General features: G+C 39.1%; 1 protein-coding gene across 1 annotated transcript in view; it reads right to left on the bottom strand.

Moving 5' to 3' along the window:
* The window catches only part of LOC132872895 (transmembrane channel-like protein 1), a 72183-nt gene extending 50831 nt beyond the window's left edge, over positions 1-21352 (bottom strand). The window contains exons 1-10 of the mRNA XM_060908011.1: positions 21172-21352; positions 17267-17287; positions 15174-15534; positions 13515-13691; positions 13018-13108; positions 11056-11137; positions 10754-10860; positions 4099-4197; positions 3849-3991; positions 38-182 (exon numbers count right to left, since the gene is read on the bottom strand). Of these exons, the coding sequence (XP_060763994.1) occupies positions 38-182; positions 3849-3991; positions 4099-4197; positions 10754-10860; positions 11056-11137; positions 13018-13108; positions 13515-13691; positions 15174-15534; positions 17267-17287; positions 21172-21352 (1407 nt within the window). The remainder of the gene's footprint in view (positions 1-37; positions 183-3848; positions 3992-4098; positions 4198-10753; positions 10861-11055; positions 11138-13017; positions 13109-13514; positions 13692-15173; positions 15535-17266; positions 17288-21171) is intronic.
* Between the last annotated feature and the right edge of the window lie 279 nt (positions 21353-21631).

Genomic DNA, 21631 nt, shown 5'->3' with positions numbered 1-21631 from the left:
CAAACACAAACACACAAACACACACACAGAGGATGACCTTGAAGTTTGTGGCAATGGAGGCAAACTTGCTATCAGCTGTCTCTGGGTTTCCAATGAGGTAATCCCAACTGGTAAATATTTTCCAGCTATAGTTAAAGTTGGTGTCATCTCCTCCACTTTCTTCACTGGCGTTACGTGCCATGCTGTGGACAAATGTTAGGAGAAGTGACCAGCAGGTGGTGCAATATACCATTTCTGTAATCGGAGTAGACAAACCTTGGTTGGCTTGGTGCTGAAAGAATAGTGACCTGAAATATCATTACTTTTGCTTTGCTTTACATTGGCCCAGTGCATCAGTACCATTTTCAATGTTCCCTTGTAGACTTGCCCATGAATCATACTTCACAATTCAACAGAAAGGATCTTTCCCTGATGGCTTGCACCAGCTCAACCCCTCCACCTCAAACCCCCTAATAAATCTTACTAACTTTGTTTGAAAACACAAAGTAATGGATCAACTCATAAAACACTGAAAACAATTTTCTCATGCAAATTATCCATCCATCCATCCATCCATCCATTATCTGTAACCGCTTATCCTGTGCAGGGTCACAGGCAAGCTGGAGCCTATCCCAGCTGACTATGGGTGAAAGGCAAGGTACACCCTGGACAAGTCACCAGGTCATTGCAGGGCTGACACAGAGACAAACAACCATTCACACTCACATTCACACCTATGGTCAATTTAGCATCACCAATTAGCCTAACCTGTATGTCTTTGGACTGTGGGGAAAACTGGAGCACCTGGAGGAAACCCATGCAGACACAGGGAGAACATGCAAACTCCACACAGAAAGGCCCCCATCAGCCACTGGGCTCAAACCCAGAACCTTCTTTCCATGAGGCAACAGTGCTTATCACTACACCACCCCATGCAAATTATACATGGCATCATTATAAAATACATTGCCATTGGTTGGGAAGATTTCATGCAATAAGTAGCAATCATGTTGAAGGTGAAGAAGCTTCCTAAAGTTCTCGACAATAACATTATGGATAAAGCTTGAATAGAGCGGCATGGTGGTGCAGTGGATGTGGCATGGTGATAGCACTGTCACTTCACAGCAAGAAGGTTCCTCGCCTGTGCCTGCATGGGTTTCTTCCATGTGCTCCAGTTTCCTCCCATAGTCCAAAGACATGGATTAGGTCAACTGGCTACTATAAATTGCCCATAAGTGTAAACATAAGTGTGAGTGGTTGTTTGTTCCTTTGTTAGCAATAGATTGGCAACCTGCCCAGAGTGTGCCCCAGTTCTTGGGATTGGCTCCAGCTTCCCCCGCAACCCTGACATATATGCAGTATAGATAAGGGATAGATAGATAAATGGATAGATAATACTTGATTGGAGAAATCTGCAGGTCCCTAGAAAATGAAGAAAATGGATGTGTCAACAAGACAATGCATATACAGCCAAAATTAACTAAAGAAGGCGCTACATGGCCTAGACAATCTCCTGACTTGAAAATTTATTGAGAAACTTGAAATTGCACATCTATTAGAGGGACCCTCACAACCTTGGGAAATTGAAACCGATTCACCAAGAGGAATAGGTCCAAATTAAACCAGCATGCGACAAAAACCTAAATGCTTTCTTACCATAGACAGCTCAACAATACACGGAGTGCAGAATTATTAGGCAAGTTGTATTTTTGAGGATTAGTTTTATTATTGAACAACAACTATGTTCTCAATCAACCAAAAAGACTCATAAATATCAAAGCTGAATATGTATGGAAGTTAGAGTGGGGCGTTTTTAGTTTTGGCCGTTTTAGGAGAATATGTATGTGTTCAGGTAACTTTCACTGTGCAGAATTATTAGGCAACTTAATAAAAACCAAATATGTAGCCATTTCACTTATTTATTTTCACCAGGTACACTGATATGACAACTCCAGATTTGCAAATAAACATATCTGACATTCAAACACAAAACAAAAACAAATCAGTGACCAATATAGCCACCCTTCTTCATGAGGACGCTCAAAAGCCTTCCATCCATAGATTCTGTCAATTTCTTTACCTGTTCACGACCAACATTGTGTGCAGCAGCAACCACGGCCTCCCAGACGCTGTTCAGAGAGGTGTACTGTTTTCCCTCTTTGTAGACCTCACGTTTTATAATGGACCACAGGTTCTCTATGGGGTTTAGGTCAGGTGAACAAGGGGGCCATGTCATTATTTTTTCACCTTTCAGACCTTTACTGGCTAGCCACGCAGTGGAGTATTTGGACGCATGAGATGGAGCGTTATCCTGCATGAAAATCATGTTCTTCTTGAAAGATGCTGACTTTTTCCTCTACCACTGCTTGAAGAAGGTTTCTTCCAGGAACTGGCAGTAGGTCTGGGAGTTGAGTTTGAGTCCATCCTCAACTCGAAAAGGTCCAACAAGCTCGTCTTTGATGATACCAGCCCATAGCAGTACTCCACCTCCACCTTGCTGGCGTCTGAGTCGGAGTGGAGCTCTGTGCCCATTACTGATCCAGCCACAGGCCCATTCATCTGGCCCATCAAGAGTCACTCTCATCTCATCAGACCACAGCACCTTAGAAAAATCAGTCTTAAGATATTTCTTGGCCCAGTCTTGACGTTTTATCTTGTGTGCCTTACTCAGTGGTGGTTGTTTTTCAGCCTTCCTTACCTTGGCCATGTCCCTCAGTATTGCACACCTTGTACTCTTTGACACTCCAGGAATGTTGCAACTCTGGAATATGGCAGAACTGGATGCTAATGGCTGCTTGTTAGCGTCACGCTTGATTTTCCGCAGATCATGTGCAGTTATTTTGTGCCTTTTTTTTCCCCACACGCTTCTTTCGACCCTGTTGACTATTTGCAATGAAACGCTTGATTGTTCGGTGATCACGTTTCAACATCTTCACAATTTCAAGAGTGCTGCATCCGTCTGCAAGACATCTCACAATTTTAGACTTTTCAAAGTCTGTCAGATCTCTCTTCTGACCCATTTTGCCAGAGGAAAAGAGGTTGCCTAATAATTATGCACACCTGATATAGGGTGTTGATGTCATTAGACCACACCCCCTCTCATTACACAGATGCACAGCACCTGATATACTTAATTGGTAGTAGGCTTTCAAGCCTAAACAGCTTGGAGTGGGACAACATGCATTAAAAGGATGTTGTGGTCAAAATACTCACTTGCCTAATAATTCTGCACTCAGTGTATAATTGCCAAAAACACATTGTAATTGACAGTGTAATGTGATTTTCAGCTTAGGTTTTTAAACATATCTTTGTTTATGCTTATACTTGTTTTTTTTTGTTCATATTTATAAGAACAATGTCAAAGGGAATCTGTTTCTTCTTCTTCTTCTTCTTTCGGCTACTCCTGTTAGGGGTCACCACAGTGGACCATCATCTGCATATTTGATTTGGCATATGATTTTTACACTGGATGCCCTTCCTGATGCAACCCTTCCCAATCTCTCTGGGCTTGGTCCCAGCACTAAATATGCACTGGCTTGTGCAACCCCAGTGGCTGGGTATTTTTACCGAATCTGCATGTCTTTGAACTGTGGGAGGAAACCAGAGCACCTGGAGGAAATCCACGCAGACATGGGTAGAACATGCAAACTCCACACAGAAAGGCCCCTGTCGGCTATAAGGTTCAAACCTGGAACCTTATGTTTGAAAAATCTGAAGTAGACAAATCTACTAGAAGTATATTAAATAAACAACAACACAAAAATAATAAGAGTCCAAATATTTATTTCCCCTATCTGGATTCATGCTATCAACCCAAGCACAGTATGGATATAAGATGTAGAAAAAAGGAAATGATGTCCCACACTCACGTTCTAATGACCACCATGTAACTGTAAGCCACACTGCCCAATCCAACCAGTAAGTAGCACAGGGGCATGCGGAACCTGAGCCAGCCAATTGTTCTCTGGTCGTTGTAGTAGCCATAAAACAGGACAGAATACTTTAGGTAGCCCTGTAAAAATAAAACACAAGCTCTTTATGTAACAGTGATGGTTTAAGACTATGCTGTTTAAACAGTGCAACATTGCAAGTGTGCTATAATCCCAAAAATTTCCTGACCCCAATGTTCCATATGACATCAAAGTCCAAAGCACTGGATTGTTCTTGCCTGGGGACAGTCTTCCTGGGAATACTCCCATATGGCCGCCCCATTAATGCCTGTAGAAAGATAATTATATAGATATTGGCCTGGAGCAGATTTATTATACAGCAGATTAAAACTGCTATCTAGGGCTCTGCTGTTGAATAAGATAGATACAGAAAGGTAGGTGATTCTAGGTTTTTTAACTTGAACCAGACATCCAGATACAACATGGCATTTGGTTCCTCCTCTGTGATCAAACTCTTATATATGGATGTGGGATGAGACAGCTTCAAGCAGCTTCACTTCCAAACAATAAGCCCACATTTTGGTACATGGAATTATAAAATTATTTATCTATTTGGATCCTAGCAAGAAGACCAAATGATAAAACATGTCAGAAACAAACTCTTCCAAAATGCCCATGATTGTTTTTTGATGTATTTTCTTTTGATGTGTGCAGAAAATTTCATGGTGGATGATTTGCTTGGCTTCTGTGAAGCTCTCAGTTTGCTGCATAGCCTAGCATGTCTTGTGCAGAGACCCAGCATAACTCCTTAGGTCCACGAATCTCCCATTCAGTGAGGTACTAAAAACTGCACCAAGAAAGACCAGAATGTATTTTACTGTGTACAAGTGATGTCTTTTGATGATGGTAGTGTTTCAGCTGGACATCCCTCACCCAACATACTAAGAACTACAGGCTTGAGAAGAGAGACATGGAACCAGACCCGTTGCAACAAGGTAGGCTGACTTGGCAATTGCCTAGGGCCCCAGCCCTCGAAGGGCCCCCGCTGCCGAATGACTGGTTATGTATTCAATAGCAATGACAACTTTTTGAGCGCGGCAGCACAGCGCCTAATGACACTTGTTGAAATACCCTAGTTCCAAGGGGGGCCCCCTAATGCACAACAGTGCCTCCCTACATGCTTTGGCCGAAAAGTGCAATGACAGTCTGTTGTCAACCCCTCAATGCCCATCTCCGTCCAGTCAAGTGGTTGCAGAGCTCCGCGGCAAAAAAAAAAAACAAAATCAAATATGAAGCGAAATTACCCCTCAGGGAGCCAGAAGAGAAAGAAGAAAAGGGAAGAGGAAGACAGAAAAAAACAAGACACTGGTAAGTGAGAATGTACACACTCATTAATACCAAGCGGGTCGACAAGCAAATTTGGTAGCTAGCTTACGTTAATGGTAGTTATCTTGTAGACAGTGTTTATAACAGTGATGTAAACATTGTCATGCACAACAGGCTTACAAACTTGCAAGGACTGGCTAAAAATTTTAATATGTGCCACACAAATAGGTGAAAGACTGTGAACTTCTCCCAGATTAACTTATTGTGTTTATCAAAATGTCATAGTCAGAGTTAGTTTCAGTGAGCTGCATGGCTTTCATCAAAAGTAGCTAGTGTGTTGTGAGCATGAATGGAGTAGGACAGGGGATGGCTCACAAGAAAGCTCTTTTTTACATAAATAGCCTATTTATGTAAAAAAGTGGCACTGATGTCAATTGAATGTGATGTCCGCAGGTCTTTGGACATGGAGGGTATTGTGGCTGCCTTTGCTGAAGCCAAAGCCCACAAGCAGCAGTTTTAGACATTTTGCCCATGATTCTAGTTGTGTATTCTTAAATTTTTATGTGTTTTTCTATACCTTTTGCACTTTTCTGTGTGTGCTGGTTCTTATTAAGATTCTTATTCATGTTTGTAATCATTTAATCACCATTTGAAGTTATTTCTACTTGTGTATATACTGTAAATATTTAGTGTTGTGTTATTTGCACATTTTATGTTACTTTGTCTTATTTTCATATTTGATTTATATATATGCGTGTGTGTGTGTGTGTGTGTGTGTGTGTGTGTGTGTGTGTGTGTGTGTATTTTGTCTATTCTTGTGTTTAATTGGGTTTGATAATTATTTATAGTAATGTAAAGAGTTCATTTATTAAGTAAAAATTGTAAGAATGATTACAATATGTGTGATGTTTATTTATTAAGTCTTCAGTGGGTAGGCGGCCATAAGGCCTTTCGTCAAGGGGGGGATAATTATGGGCCCCAGATCCCCCTTTGCCTAGGGCCCCCAAATAGCTTGAAACGGGCCTGCATGGAACCATGGTGACATGTGATACTGAACTGCTAGTTGCAGCTTATACACTGCCCTGTTTATGAGCTCAACAATCTTGAAGGGGCTGATTTACAGTACAGGGGCATTAGTTTTCAGCCACCTGCAAATGAGATGAATTACGTCAGGTGATGATCAGACAAATTCTTTAGACCATGGGCCATTTTGCAAGCTTCTATATTTTTTCTTGAAAGCACTCATCCAAGTGCTGGTGCATCTTTGAGCATAGCTATGGATAGAGCTGGCAGGGGTATGTCTCAGAAAGTTTGAGAAGTTTGAGATAAACTAATCTTTTCAAAATCCTGTAGTTAATCTTGTGGTTAATGGCCACAAGAATGATTAATAGATCAGATCTCATGGTGAACAACTATTTGAGACCAGGGCAATGGGGAAGTCATTTACCAGTTAATAAAGTTATCGGGATTTGGGGATGACCAAAGGTGGAAGACTGCCTTACAAAACAGTGAATGATACTTAACATGTGGGTCATTCCATGCCAAATTAACAAATATCTGACAAATTTATGCCCGACCATCTCAGATTTCAATGAAATTTGGAGGGCTCAGAGATACTATTAAAAGAAGTTAATCCCCAAAATTTGAGCTTCCTATCTCCAACGGTTTCAGAGATACAGGCATTTGAATTTTTCGATTTTTTTTGCATTTTGCTCAAAACATACATATTTCAAAGTGTAATATAATCTTTATTATGCAAGATAGAAACCTAAAATTTTGCACAGAGAGACTCAATGTCTTGTACTACAAGCTTCAACTTAGAATTTCAATGGTCATTGTATATTAGATGGTGATTTTAACAAGGAAATTAAAAAGACAAATTTGCATTTTTTGCATTTTTAATTCATTCTGGAAGCTTGCCTGTGGCAGTAATGCTTAAACTAAGAATGTTATTCAAATCTACACAGAAATATGTACCAATTTCAGTTTTATCAAGTCTCCACTATTCCTAGTTTGTCTGTAATAGGGTTTTGAAATTTGCCGATTTCTAAAACATGCCATTTTCAGTAGCATGGATTCCAATGTGGGATAGCAGTTAGGAACTTGTAAAAAAAATTTTCAGTAATCTCCTAGACCCATATTTTATATTTCCAAGTTTTTGTTCTGTGTCTCTCAAGTATTTCTGAGCTACAGGTGTTTAAAAAATCCATTTTTTCCAAATTCGAATTTTTTATGTTATTTCCATTTTATTGATGATTAAGGACTGATAAATACAACTAAATGATTTGTATAGATAAGGAAACATTTTACTTGTGTTCATGTCACAGAAATATGGTTTTAAAAATATCATTTTGAAATAAGCTAAATAATATATGAACATTTCACATTTTTCAGTAAATATATATATAAAAACTAAAGAAGTCAGTCATTTTTCATATAAATCACTTAACTTACAATTTCTGTTGTATGTTAGTTTATGGCAGTCAGAATCTTTCTTTAGTCCAATTCCTATAGAACAGGGAGGAAGTTCAGCCATTTCTAGATGTCTAAGAACAAACTCATTTATACTGATCTCAAATTGAAAGCAACTACAATTAAATTCCCTAGTCAACTATTCAAAATATCCAATCCTTGCAAAGAAACACATTCAGTTAATAACATTGGTAAATTTTCTCAGTGCTCTGTATTACAATGTATTTAATATAATCCAAGCAATATAATGTTATCTGAACAAGTATGCAGTTTACAGACTCTAAAACTATAAGATATGAGCCACCTGTTCTGGTATCAAAGGTCACCTATTGTGCTTTGTTGATATTGATAAGGCTGGCTGTTGACTGGTACACAATAGCTGGTCATTGATTGCTAATGTTACACAGTCTTAGATTAAAATCAATTTACAAATAATTAATACTGAGCATTAATTGAAATTTTATTTAAAATTGAGGAAGAAACATGTCTCCTAACCTACTTGAGCCTTATTGAAGCATTTATTAACCCTCAAATATCAGTTATATGAAAATATATTAAAAAAAATTCGAATTTGGTGAAAATGGATTTTTTAAACCCCTGTAGTTTAAAATTACTTGAGGGACACAGAACAAATATTTGGAAATATAAAATATGGGTCTTGGGGATTACTGAAAAAAAAATTACAAGTTCCTAACTGCTATCCCACATTGGATTTCTTGCTACTGAAAATGGCATGTTTTAGAAATCGGCGAATTTCAAAACCCTATTACAGACAAACTAGGAATAGTGGAGACTTGGTAAAACTGAAATTGGTACATATTTCTGTGTAGATTTGAGTAACATTCTTAGTTTAAGCATTACTGCCACAGGCAAGCTTCCAGAATGAGTTAAAAATGCAAAAAATGCAAATTTGTCTTTTTAATTTCCTTGTTAAAATCACCATCTAATATACAATGACCATTGAAATTCTAAGTTGAAGCTTGTAGTACAAGACATTGAGTCTCTCTGTGCAAAATGTTAGGTTTCTATCTTGCATAATAAAGATTATATTGCACTTTGAAATATGTATGTTTTGAGCAAAAAACAAAAAAAATCGAAAAATTCAAATGCCTGTATCTCTGAAACTATTGGTGATAGGAAGCTCAAGTTTTGGGGACTAACTTCTTTTAATAGTATCTCTGAGCCCTCCAAATTTCATTGAAATCTGAGATGGTCGAGCATAACCTCTTGTTGATTTGGCATGGAATGGCCCATGTATTTCAACCAGTATTTAATATTCAGGTAGATGGTAAAGCTTTGTAACACCGTATGACCAATGGTCATGGGCGCCGCCGGGGGGGGGGGGGGGGGGGGGGGAGGTTAGAACAATTCTAGGGGCCCAGCACTGCCATGGGGCCCTTTAAGGGGCTGATAATATGCTTTTGATGATTTTAATAAGACTTTTGAAATAACAACAATGCAATATTCCATCTGGTAAAATGAGCTAATTGAACAAGGTTGTCTATTTCTTGAGTTCTTCAACATATTGTCATTTAACCCTCCCCCTTTTGCGAAATGGTACGGTCCAGTTCTGGTAGAAGCGCGATGCGTTAAATCTGTGTGCTGATCAGTGCAACGCTACTTGCTGCTGTGTCGCGGTGCAGCAGCCAGCCAGCCAGCAGTGGAATGCGTACAGTCTATGATCGCTAAATATGAAGCGTGGCTGTCAAAAACGTAAAGAAAGGCAGCTGAAAGCTGAGAGGGACCGGAGAGGCAGGCAACTGATCACTCAGTTTTTCCCAAAGAAAGGTAGCTATCGCTCACATGTGTGTTCAAAATATTAGCGAATGGTAAATGAACAGTATGAACGTGGTTGGATTAGCCTATCAAGAGAACACTTTTACAGTTTGTACAGTGACATTTTTTCCATTTTAATAACTGAACTGACTTGTGTGATAAACAAGATGAAATATTACGTTATGCTGGTGCTAATAACTAGTGCTAATAACCAGTTTCATAACTAATGGGGTGCCCTAAATATGCACAGATTCAGCCTAAGGGGGACCTCCACCCTACCAAACCACTGAACCCCCCTTTGGAGGAGGTAAGCAGCAATACAACCCATAAATGCTTTAGGATTGAAGTTTTTAATGAGCGAGCGCCATATACAGTTTGCTAGATTAAAGTGTTGCTAATGTAACAGACGTTGCGTTGTGTTGTTCACCAGTCTTTTTATCCTGAAGAAATGAGACACAAATACACTGCTGAGGACGGGCTGCAAACATCCAGTGGCATTGGCGCTTACATTTCCAAAACGAACTGAAAGAGGCCAGCGCCTCGTTCCCATAACTACCTGCGGTCTTAAAGGGCCAGCGCAGAATTTCCCCACCACTACACACAATGGCAAGTGGAAAAAAATAAACCCGTTACACTAATAACAGACACCAGTCAAGTGTTTGACATGGTTACGTGTGTGGAATGTTCACACGTTCTAAACCATTGGTTACAACCATTGGTTAATACATAAAATGTAATAACAAAGTCACAAACTCAAGGTCCATGGGCTATCAAAAGTCAAATAATGACAATAGTGCAATTGTGACGAGGGTGGGCAAAGTTGGGGGGCCCAAAATTCTAATCTTTCATGGGGCCCAAAATTTCTGGCGGCACCCCTGCCAATGGTTACTGAGATGTTGTTACTTACGTAGCTTTGATGTTTAGATCCTGGTTGATGGGAGGAGGAGAATATTGGAATCAGAGTCATCTAGTTTGTCAAGGATTAAAGTGTTTTTCAGATTTGAAGTATTTCAGATTCTTATAATCTGTTTATACAATATTGATGACATAGTTCTTCTCAGTAGGTGTGAGCTTACAGAAAACCCTGTGAAGATGATGGGGTACATTTTGTGGTGCATGGGGACCCTAGCCACTGTGAAAGAATGCCCTGACCCCTTCTTTGGAATTGTCCAGTTCAAAAGTCAATCGAAATATTTGAACAGCTATTAAGAGATGTTTTAACCAGTCTTAGATTTTAGTGCCCTAATACTGGTGAGAATATTAATGCACAACTTTTCTATGGAATATTTTGAAGCCAACATGTTCCTTACCTCAGGAAACATAACAAGCCCAAAGGACAGGCCAAAGAGAATGATGTTGATGCCAAACATCCATCGCAAAAATATGAAATAGGAAGCTACTGATGAACCAAAATGACCTGAGAGAGGATACAAATACAGGATTCACATATTTGTGAAATTTAGAAGGGAAAAAAGAGTGCTAAAGTGTATCAATTCATGTTTGATAATTCTACAAACTAAGTGACTGAGATAAATGATATCTTAAAAGTTAAAAAGCATCGACAGGAGACCATAGGTCATATTTAATATGGGCCATATTCAATTTCACATACTTTCAATTTCCTTGATTTTCATCTCCCATGGAATGCAGGCTGTCTTAAAGTTATTGAAGTCTTTCTGAAACTTCACCCATTTCTGAGTGAACAGAAGCAATGCATTACATGTAACACCACAAAACATCTCTAGAAAAAGTATGCACCATTTCATGCACCATAAGGAAACATGACAATGCATCTATCTATCTATCTATCTATCTATCTATCTATCTATCTATCTATCTATCTATCTATCTATCTATCTATCTATCTATCTATCAACAAATCCCATTTCCTGAAAAGTTGGGATATTTTCCAAAATGCAATAAAAACAAAAATCTGTGATTTGTTAATTCATGTGAACCTTTATTTAACTGACAAAAGTGCAAAGAAAAGATTTTCAATAGTTTTACTGACCAACTTAATTGTATTTTGTAAATATAAATGAAACTAGAATTTGATGCCTACAACACACTCAAAAGAAGTTGAGACAGAGGCATTATTACTATTGTCTTACATCACCTTTCCTTTAATAACACTTTTTAATCACATGGAAACTGAGGATATTGATTGTTGCAGTTTTGCCATTTGAATTATTGTCCATCCTTGCTTGATGCAAGACTTCACCTGCCCAACAGTCCGTGGTCGCCGTTGTCTGATTCTCCTCTTCATGATGCACCATACATTCTCAATAAGAGACAGATCTGGACTGGCAGCAGGCCAGTCAAGCACATGCACTCTGTGTCTACGAAGCCACGCTGTCGTAGCCCATGCAAAATGAGGCCTGGCATTGTTATGCTGAAATAAGTATGGACTTCCCAGGAAGAGATGTCACCTTGATGGCAACATATGTCTCTCTAAAATCCCAATATATGCCTTTGTGTCAATAGTACTTTCACACACATGCAACTCACCCATGCCGTGATCACAGATTTTGGCTTTTGCACCTTTCTCTAATAACAAACTGGGTGTTCGTGTTCATTTTTGGCAAGGAGAGCTCGATGTCCAGTTTTCCTGAAAATAAGCTGAAATGTGGACTCATCTGACCACAGCACACGTTTCCACTGTTTTTCAGTCCATCTGAGATGAGTCCATGCCCAGAGAAATCAGTGGCATTTCTGCATAGAATTGATGAAAGGCTTCCTCCTTGCGTAATACAGTTTCGCCTTGCATTTCTGGATGCAGCAGTGGACTGTATTATGTGATAATGGTTTCCTGAAGTACTCCCAAGCCCACGTGGCTATATTTGTCACATTAGCATGACAGTTTCTCAAGCAGTCTGCCTGAGGGCGTGAAGGTCATGCCCATTCAACAGTGGTTTCCAACCTTGCATTTTACACAGTGAGATGTCTCTGAATTCCCTGAATTGTTTCACAATATTAAAAGATGTACATTCTCTGCAATCTTGCACTGAGAAAAGTTCTGTTTGAATTGACTAACAATTCTCTCACGAATTTTGGCACAAAGGGGTGAGCCATGATCCATCCTTGCTTGCAAAGACTGTGCATGCTCCTTTTATATCCAATCATGATACCCTCACCTGTTACCAATTAACCTGCTTATTGTGGAATCTTCCAGAATGGTGTTACTTGAATATCCTATGAAATTTTCAGTTTTATTTTGCCTCTGCCCCAACTTCTTTTGAGTGTGTTGCAGGCATCAAATTTTAACTTCATTTATATTTACAAAATACAATTAAGTTCGTCAGTAAAACTATTGAAAAACTTTTCTTTGTACTTTTATCAGTTAAATAAAGCTTCAATGACCCTTATTCAATATTCTATATTAATCAACATTTTTCATTGTTCTTTGTAAGGTTTTTTTTGCACATCTAACATAATAAAACATTGAAAACATACAGCATACATTTCAGTCCAATGAACATCTCATCTCATTATCTCTAGCCGCTTTATCCTTCTAGTCAGCTGGGATAGTCCAATGAACATGATGAGTGTTAAATTTCAGATCATAACTGCTGACCTTTGTTATCCTGACCTTGTAGGCATATAGCTTCCTCCCTCTGCTTTTTCCTAAAGTGCCCTCATATTTCTCTATAAATGCTTGTGACTTCCTGTGTTGCAGAAAAAAAAAACAAGCAAGAGGATGAAGGTAACAAGGAGTCCAGTGTGACTCATATGAATATTTTTTTTTCTTTTTGCAATCATTGAGGTCTTTAAATATAGGTGTTACGACATAACCCCATAATCACTACATACAGTATACAACATGTTTTGAGGTTCAGGTTTGTGCTTGTGTGTGTGATGTTGTTGGAGTGTGGGCAACTTTTTGTACATGAGTCAGGAAAGAAGCTTGGGTGTGGATGTGACTTTTTCATTTATGACCCCATAAAACTAACATCCTTTGAGCACAGTGAGTGTGTGGTGTGCCCACAAACATGTATAAAACTGGGTATGTTTGTGTGCAGTGGATTAGGATAAAACCATAGCTGTGTGTATACTGTAATGTATGTGATTGACCTGAGCATAGACATTTTCTTGTGCATTGGCCAAGGTTGTGCTCTCAGTGTGGCGATGAGCTTCTTCCTCTCATCTATAGCTTCCATGAGTTTCTCCAGCTCCTCCTCACTCAGCGAACCCACCGCAAACTCTTCATCTGATGAAGAGCTCACCTCAGAGCCATGGAAAACATCAAAGCTGTTACTGCGAAAATTATGAAGTTTGACTAATATGATAACATGCCATTTGATTTGTCTTTTTAGTCAGCCATTATGCCTGTTCATGTTGCTGACTGAGTCCCTGGTTTAATCCTGAGCATGAGTTACTGTCTGTGCAGAGCATGCCAAACATGCCAGTAAGTGGATTGGCGTGTGTGAATGTGTGTGTACGTGCGTGCGTGCATGCATGTGTGTGTGTGTGTATGACCCTCTGCTACCCTGACCAGGATAAAGTGTGTACTGATGAATAACTGAACTGTGGTGGGTTTCCCAAAAGCTTTTTAACGCTAAGAGCATCTTAACTAGGAAAGAGTGTTCATTGTGCTGCTCGCTCGACCTTTTAATGATGACCTTTGTGCTATGATGCTTTTGGGAAACTCAGCACTGAACGTGCTATAATCATCCTATTTAGAAATGACAGACATAAAGATGATCTTTATGTGTATTATATTCTCTCTCTCTCTCTCTTCTACATTGGAGAACAATACTGAAGACATCAAAACTATGAACTAACATATGCAATATATATATGGAATTATGTAGAAAACAAAAAAGTGTTAAAAAGGCAAAAAAAAAAACCCAACAACCATCATTTACAATGGAGGCACAGGAATACCATCAAAAAGAATAAATCTGAAAAATAATAAGAAAATTAATAAAAAAATATAAAACAAGAATAAGAAAATAAATGATTTTCTTTCTTGCGTTTTCTTTTTCCCGATTGCTGTTGTAACTTTGCAATCCTGAGACTTGAACTCTTGACCTTCCAATTCAACCACATTTACATTTCATTATTACTTTTCCAGTATTTAATACTTTTTCTTTTTATACAATTAATGTCTAATACCTGTACTAGTATTCATTTTTAATAAAATTAATATAATATAATTAATTTTGCAGTTTAATCATTTTGACAGTTTTTACTAACAAATAATTTAATTCATAATTATTATTTTATTACAATTAATTTTACTGCTCTATTATTATTTTTTTAGTTATTTCTAATGACTTTGTTTTAATACAAATAATATATTTTTAATACTTTGCCATTTTATCTATTACGTCAATGATTTTATTACTATGTATAGAATTTCATTCCTATTATTTCATTCCTATAATGTACAATATATTTATTCATTTTCTGTTTTTCTTCTTCTTTTTTAAATCTTGCTTATTATATTACCATTGACGCTGTATTACAAATAATTAGACTAGATTTATTTCTCTTGCTTGCAATATATTACAGTATATTTCATTAATTTTATTACCTTCATAAATTTGCTACATTACTAGTAGTACTATTATTATTGTTACCCTTTACCATTAATTTTACAACTAACTATACTGATTAATTTTGTTTTTCAGCTATCAATGATACAGTTTTAGTACTGTTACTCATACAGTAATAATCCAGAGTAACAGTGTTTTATTCACATTCATTAGCTTTACTTTTACAGCTTACATGCTCTCCGTTGCCTTTTTCCGATCCTTTTTCATCTTTTTTGATTGATCATCTTCTTTAATGTTTTCTTGCTTTATTTTCTTCATCTTCTCCTCCTCTTCTTCTTTTTCTGCTACCTCCTGCTGTTTCTTGGTTCTCTTGTTCTTACTGTTATTTCGCTCCTTGGGAGTCTCCACTACCTCTCCTCCTCTCTTTATCCCTTTCCTTTCACCGTTATGATCATCTGATTTTATCTGTAGCCTCTGCACTTGTCCCTTTTCAGCTTTACTCTTTCTTTCTCTCTTCTTTTTGTCCAACTCTTGTCGCTGCCTTCTTCCAGCCGCATCAATTTCAACAGAGTAAATGCTGCCACTTTTATCTCCTGAAAAAAAAGGTATTTTGTTTAGCTTATCAGAATCATATATTTATTGGGTATAAACAATTATTAAGGGCAAAACAAGTGTTTCTAAGAGTGTTTGTATATACTGCAGGGTCGAAAGGTCACCAAGCATTAGTTAATCAGTGGGGGAGGGGAGTTTGCTTTACTAAACTCCGTAAATAAGAGACAAGTGTAGATGTAAAACTATTTGTATTGAAATCTGTCTTCACCTTAAAGGACCCATGGCATGGTGGTTTGTTGATGCTTTAAACGGGCTCGTGGAGATTTCCGGATGTTATATCCGCAGGCTTTCTCGAAATGAACCCTCGGCACGTAGATATAGCCTCCTGGGAGAAAGCCCCATTTCAGCGCTTTTCCCAGTGCGTCGTTTTGCTAACGAGAAGCAGGAGGCGGGGAAGGGTAGAGGGTGGGGGCGGGTCTTATCATTAATATTCATGACATGTAAACGTGTTACCTCTGATTGGCTAACAGCACTGTGACGCTACCTCCAGTGGGTCAGAACAAGCGGACGTGGGTGTCTTACTATGGCGAGAGAGAAGGAACAAACCGCGAAGGGAAAAATACCGCGCGCTGACGTCATTAAGGTGCGACGCGAGGAAATAAAATAAATTCAGCAAATGTTTGGGTTTTTACTGAACAAACAAACAAATAAAATGAACGAGTGATTTAAAAAAAAGAATGTGGGTGTCTTTGTAAAAACTGTTTTGATTGGCTATTATAACAGAGCATGCTGCATGCTTTTTGGTTTTATAGCGCAGAGTACCTGGCTAACTGCAGGGAGCGGTTAGCTGCACAGCTAATGTAGCCATTGCAAGGCTAACGTGGCACCGATTTTAAAACACGGCAAAACATAAGCTCATAAATTACAGTCAATTTCCAGACTAAACTCAGTTTAACAGAGCATGCTGCATGCTTTTTGGTTTTGTAGCGCAGAGTACCTGGCTAACTGCAGGAAGCGGTTAGCTGCACAGCTAATGTAGCCATTGCAAGGCTAACGCACCGATTTTAAAACACGGCAAAACGACTTAACAGTTATACACTTACTTGTTCGCTGTTTGTGGCTGATGCGGCAGGGATGCTTGGTACGGACCCAGGCTTCAGTGACAGTTGATGTGCAAAACCTGCCCTGTACTATCCCAAGTTGTGGAAACATTCATCAGGAAAATGATTCTGACAAACATACACCGTCTTAGGTAGACTCGACGGCGTATTATTGAAGTAAATAAAATTAAGCCACTGCGTCTTCAGGGGCTCTCCCGTCGGTAGTAAAAACAGACTCTTTTCTGTGTTGTCACATCCATGTACAGCGCAATTTCCATGTTTCGCTCGCTTAGGTGATGCCATGTTGTTGTGTCCTCTATGGTCTCCTCACTACAACTGGGCGGGCAATTCATACAGTGGGTGGGAATCCAGAGGGGGGGCGTGGGGATCATCTCCCTTGCTGATGTCGGCAAGGGAAGAGCTTCTCAACGCACCGTTTTGACGCGCCATTCTCAAATATTGGGCATAGTTTGGTTTACACATTATGAAATTTCTAGCCACTGGGGTGACTTAAGGTCAGAGGAACTCATTTTAACATTAAAAAACCTCAGAAAGTAAAAATCTCATGCCATGGGACCTTTAAAAAAAGAAAATAAAGTTTCTGGTACTGGTAGTTGACTTTTGGACCCTACGTATCTTCCAAATCATGTGCAGTTGAAATATTATGGCCTACCATCATCCACATCAATGCTGACTGTAAAAACAAAATGAAAATGGCATTTAGGCATGCACAAACAATTACAAGAGAAAGTACCAGATGTCCAGTGAAAGAGGACAAGCTCATAAATGTGTATGAGAAGCTGGAAATGGTAGTCGTCTCTGGCACCACATTATTAAGAGTGAAACATGAAAGCATCTATTATTGTATAAATGTTCGCACATCAGTAAAATTAATCTGCATGAAATGATCCTCCTTATAAATAGCTGAAAAATATTAAATTAGATGTTTAATTTCAGTTTTCATTTTCTGACATTTGCATCGATATGTGTGAAACAACTTCGAACATGTCACCTTTGAAGGCAGACCAGCCAAATCGTAAGAGTAGCAAAAGTCTATGAACAGATAATCTTAAAGCTATACAGCCTTTTGATTTCATAAAATCAGTGAAATTTAGTTCCCTCTGAAATTTGGTCATTGTGATATATGTTTATTTCTGTAATATCTAAAAAATATCAGGCTGTTCTGTGGCTGGGAAGTTATTTAATTTGAGGGGACTAAAGCAAATAATGTGCATGAAATCGCTCACTTCGCACAGTCAAGCAGACAGAGGAAGTCTGTGTGCGCATGCGCAGGTTTACCTTCTTCTTCTTCTTCTTTTGGGTTTTATAGCAGCTGGCATGAACAGTGCTGCATTACTGCCATCTACAGGTTTACCTTTGACCATGTATTGACAGTTCCATCATTCTGTCACTAAACGAACAGCTGATCACACCGAGGTGCTCGCTGAGCACCGATATTTATTAGTTTGGTCCTGCATTTCCTTTCCTTCACAACATAATGCCTTTTCTTCTCACTTTCCATCACTGTAGTCGGTCTTTTGCATTTCATTCGCACACTCACGTCCGCCATTTTTCTCTCCTGTTTCAAATTTGTATCCCACAATGTCTTGCGCGAACAGGGAAAGCCCACCACGTGATGCATGACGTAGTATCTTGAATTGAATCATGGTGAAGCAGGAAAAAATAGCAGAGAATTTAGGGCCACGTGGCCCTAAATTCATTAATTGTTCTATTTTAAAAAAACGAATACAATTGGAATTCTGTGATTCGAATTCAGTAGCTTTTAGTCCACTAAACAAAAATAATTGGGTGTCAGGGAAAATTCTTTTCATGACCTACACTTGAAAAATCTGAAAGGCTGTCTACCTTTAAAGTAAATTAAAGTAAGTTTACTTAATATTTACTAAAAACATTTAATATCATAATGAAATTGCATATCCTCTTGCTTGTAACATCTGCAACAATCCGGCGACCCAATCACATCACATCACTAATTAGTTGCGTTATTATTCTGTGATCCTTTTTCATGCTTGTACCAGAGCTTCTTTCAGTTGTTATTTGTTTTGGTGGGTTGCTCCATTCAGTCTCCTCTTCAGGAGGTGAAATGCTGCAAAATCAGTTAAGGTCTGCTGATTGACCTCTCCAGTCTAAACCTTCCACTTTTCCCCTGATGAAGTCCTTTGTTGTGTTGGCAGTGTTTTTTGTTTTGTTTTGTAAACCTTTATTTGTCACATGCACACTTCAAGCACAGTGAAATTCATCCTCTGCATTTAACCCATCTGAAGCAGTGAACACACGTACACACACACTCAGAGCAGTGGGCAGCCACACCAGAGCACCCGGGGAGCAGTCCGGGGTTAGGTACCTTGCTCAAGGGCACTCCAGCCCAAGGCCACCCCACGTTAACCTAACTACATGTCTTTGGATTGTGGGGGAAACTGGAGCACCTGGAGGAAACCCACGCAGACATGGGGAGAACATGCAAACTCCACACAGAAAGGCCCTCGCCGGCCGCTGGGTTCGAACCTGGAACCTTCTTGCTGTGAGGCAACCATGCTAACCACTACACCACCGTGCCGTTTTGGGTCATTGTCTTGATGCATGATGAAGTTCCCCCAGTTAGGTTGGATGAATTTCTCTGTAAATTGGCAAACGGGATGTTTCTGACGACTTCTAAAGTCATTCTGCTGCTACCTTCATGAATTACATCATCAATAAAGATTAGTGAACCTGTTCCAGAAGAAGCCATTAAAGCCCAAGCCAGGACATTACCTCCACCATGCTTGACTGATGAGCACATATGTTTTGGATCATAAGCAGATCCTTTCTTTTTCCATCACTTTGATAGAGGGTCCAGAAATTTTGTGGTTCATCTCTGTGCTTCATGAATTCCAATCTGGCCTTCTGATTCTTACTGCTGATGATATTTTTGGAGGGTTGTCTTCACAGCTCTCACAATGTTTTTCTCATCAACTGCTGTTGTCCTTGGCAGACCTGTTTGATGTCAGGTTGTTAGTACACCAACGGTTTCTTTCTTTTTCAGGACATTCCAAATAGTTGTATTGGCTATACCCAATGCTTGTGAAATGTCTCTGATTGATTTGATTTTCCTCTTTTCTCAACTTCAAAATTGCTCGCTTTTCTTCCTATAGACAAACAACCCTCCATCCATCCATTATCTGTAGCCACTTATCCTGTTCTACAGGGTCGCAGGCAAGCTGGAGCCTATCCCAGCTGACTATGGGCAAGAGGCGGGGTACACCCTGGAGAAGTCGCCAGATCATTGCACGGCTGACACACAGAGACAAACAACCATTCACACTCACACCGACGGTCAATTTAGAGCCACCAATTAGCCTAACCTGCATGTCTTTGGACTGTGGGGGAAACTGGAGCACCCAGAGGAAACCCATGCAGACATGGGGAGAACATGCAAACTGGACTCGAACCCAGGACCTTCTTGCTGTGAGGCGACAGTGCTAACCACTACACCATCGTGCCGCCCCCGTCAGTCATATTTTTCCAATATTTCTGATCACTGCAAAATGGGTGCATTCAAACAAAAGATGCCATGCTCTATGTTTTTTTTCAAGCACATCTAGATGTAAATATCAGAAAATGAAAGCTGTTATTGCATCCCTTGTGTCCAGTGTAACCAAATCTGTGTATGCTGCAGAGGTCATTACAAGTGTACTATTGTCAAACAGCAGGTACAAAGGGGCATTGAGGAGGTGTCTATCTGTGTCATTATATACCCTCAGGGTCTCTGGTTGAGGTCAAACGATGCTCACTCAACCATACTTACTTCTACAGTGCACACACACACACACACACACACACACACACACACACACACACACACAGCTGCATAGTTACACACAGGCAATTGCACGATCAATATATATGATAGCTGTGATTATGTTAAAAAATAAAAATCACTCTACTGCATCACTTGTGCAGCCCATGTCAAGTTCAAATGCTTTATCCTCATCTACAGAGTAAAAATTTCCCACACCTACATAAGGACATAAGTGGCTATGTTACATTACTGGAGGATCACCAAAATAGTGATACCAAAATCCTTTGGAAATGAAGCTTAAAACAAAACTCTTTACTTGTTTATTGATGGGAGAATGAACTACTCAGCTCAGTTCACTCAAAATCATCAAGGAATACCTGAAGACTGTGCACGTCTACTGAAAAACAACCTTCATCTCGCAGAGGTGTACGTATCTCTGTAATTTAAATAACTTTAAAGAAGTCCTGGCTCTCCAGCGCTAGTCTTTGGTCTTCCTGTTGACAAATCACTTGTCATCCCTTGCCATCAGCAGAAACTTTAGTCTGTACACAGATCTGAGCTTGGGTTGAATTTCATCCCACTTTGGATAAAAGTTGCTTTAGATAAAAGTATCTGTCAAATCATTAAACAAACTCACATAACAGCCTGATAATATATTCAGTAGGAATTCAGTGTGAGTGAATCAATCAGACTTTGCTTGAAAACACATAAATTTACCAATCACTAAAAAATAAGGAACTCTCTAATAACGTTAATTGAAAGAAAAAAAAACAATTTACCATCACTCTTGAATGTGATGAGCTTCTCTCTCGGCATTGTATTCCTCAGTAACTTTGTCCCTGTGTGTATGTGGGTACGTTCAAGAAAAATAAGAAAAATGCTTTTGCACGTACGTGCGCATGTATGAAAGGACAATACACCTAGCCAATCCGTGATCGGCCAGTGATGAGTAAGAAGCATGACGAGTTCACTTTTTGCAGCCATTGAGAGACCTCGTCCAGGAACAATAAGCACTCGAAACCCTAGAGCTGCTCAATTTCTCATCCTGTGAATTATTCATCACAATTATGACTCCCTTTTTTTGAAGACAAGGGGCGGATAATTATTCAGGATGAAATACATGCCCAAGGTGATACAGAAGGCCATGTCAGATGATTGATCTGCTATGCTGATATAAATGTATTGAACTTATTTAGTGTGGAGAAAAACAGTATCATACAGTGGGGCAAAAAAAGTATT

Source organism: Neoarius graeffei, chromosome 24 (assembly GCF_027579695.1).
Source record: "Neoarius graeffei isolate fNeoGra1 chromosome 24, fNeoGra1.pri, whole genome shotgun sequence".
Lineage (NCBI taxonomy): Eukaryota > Metazoa > Chordata > Actinopteri > Siluriformes > Ariidae > Neoarius > Neoarius graeffei.
The sequence above is the reverse complement of the archived record's forward strand: the minus strand, read 5'-3'. Positions and strand labels throughout refer to the sequence as shown.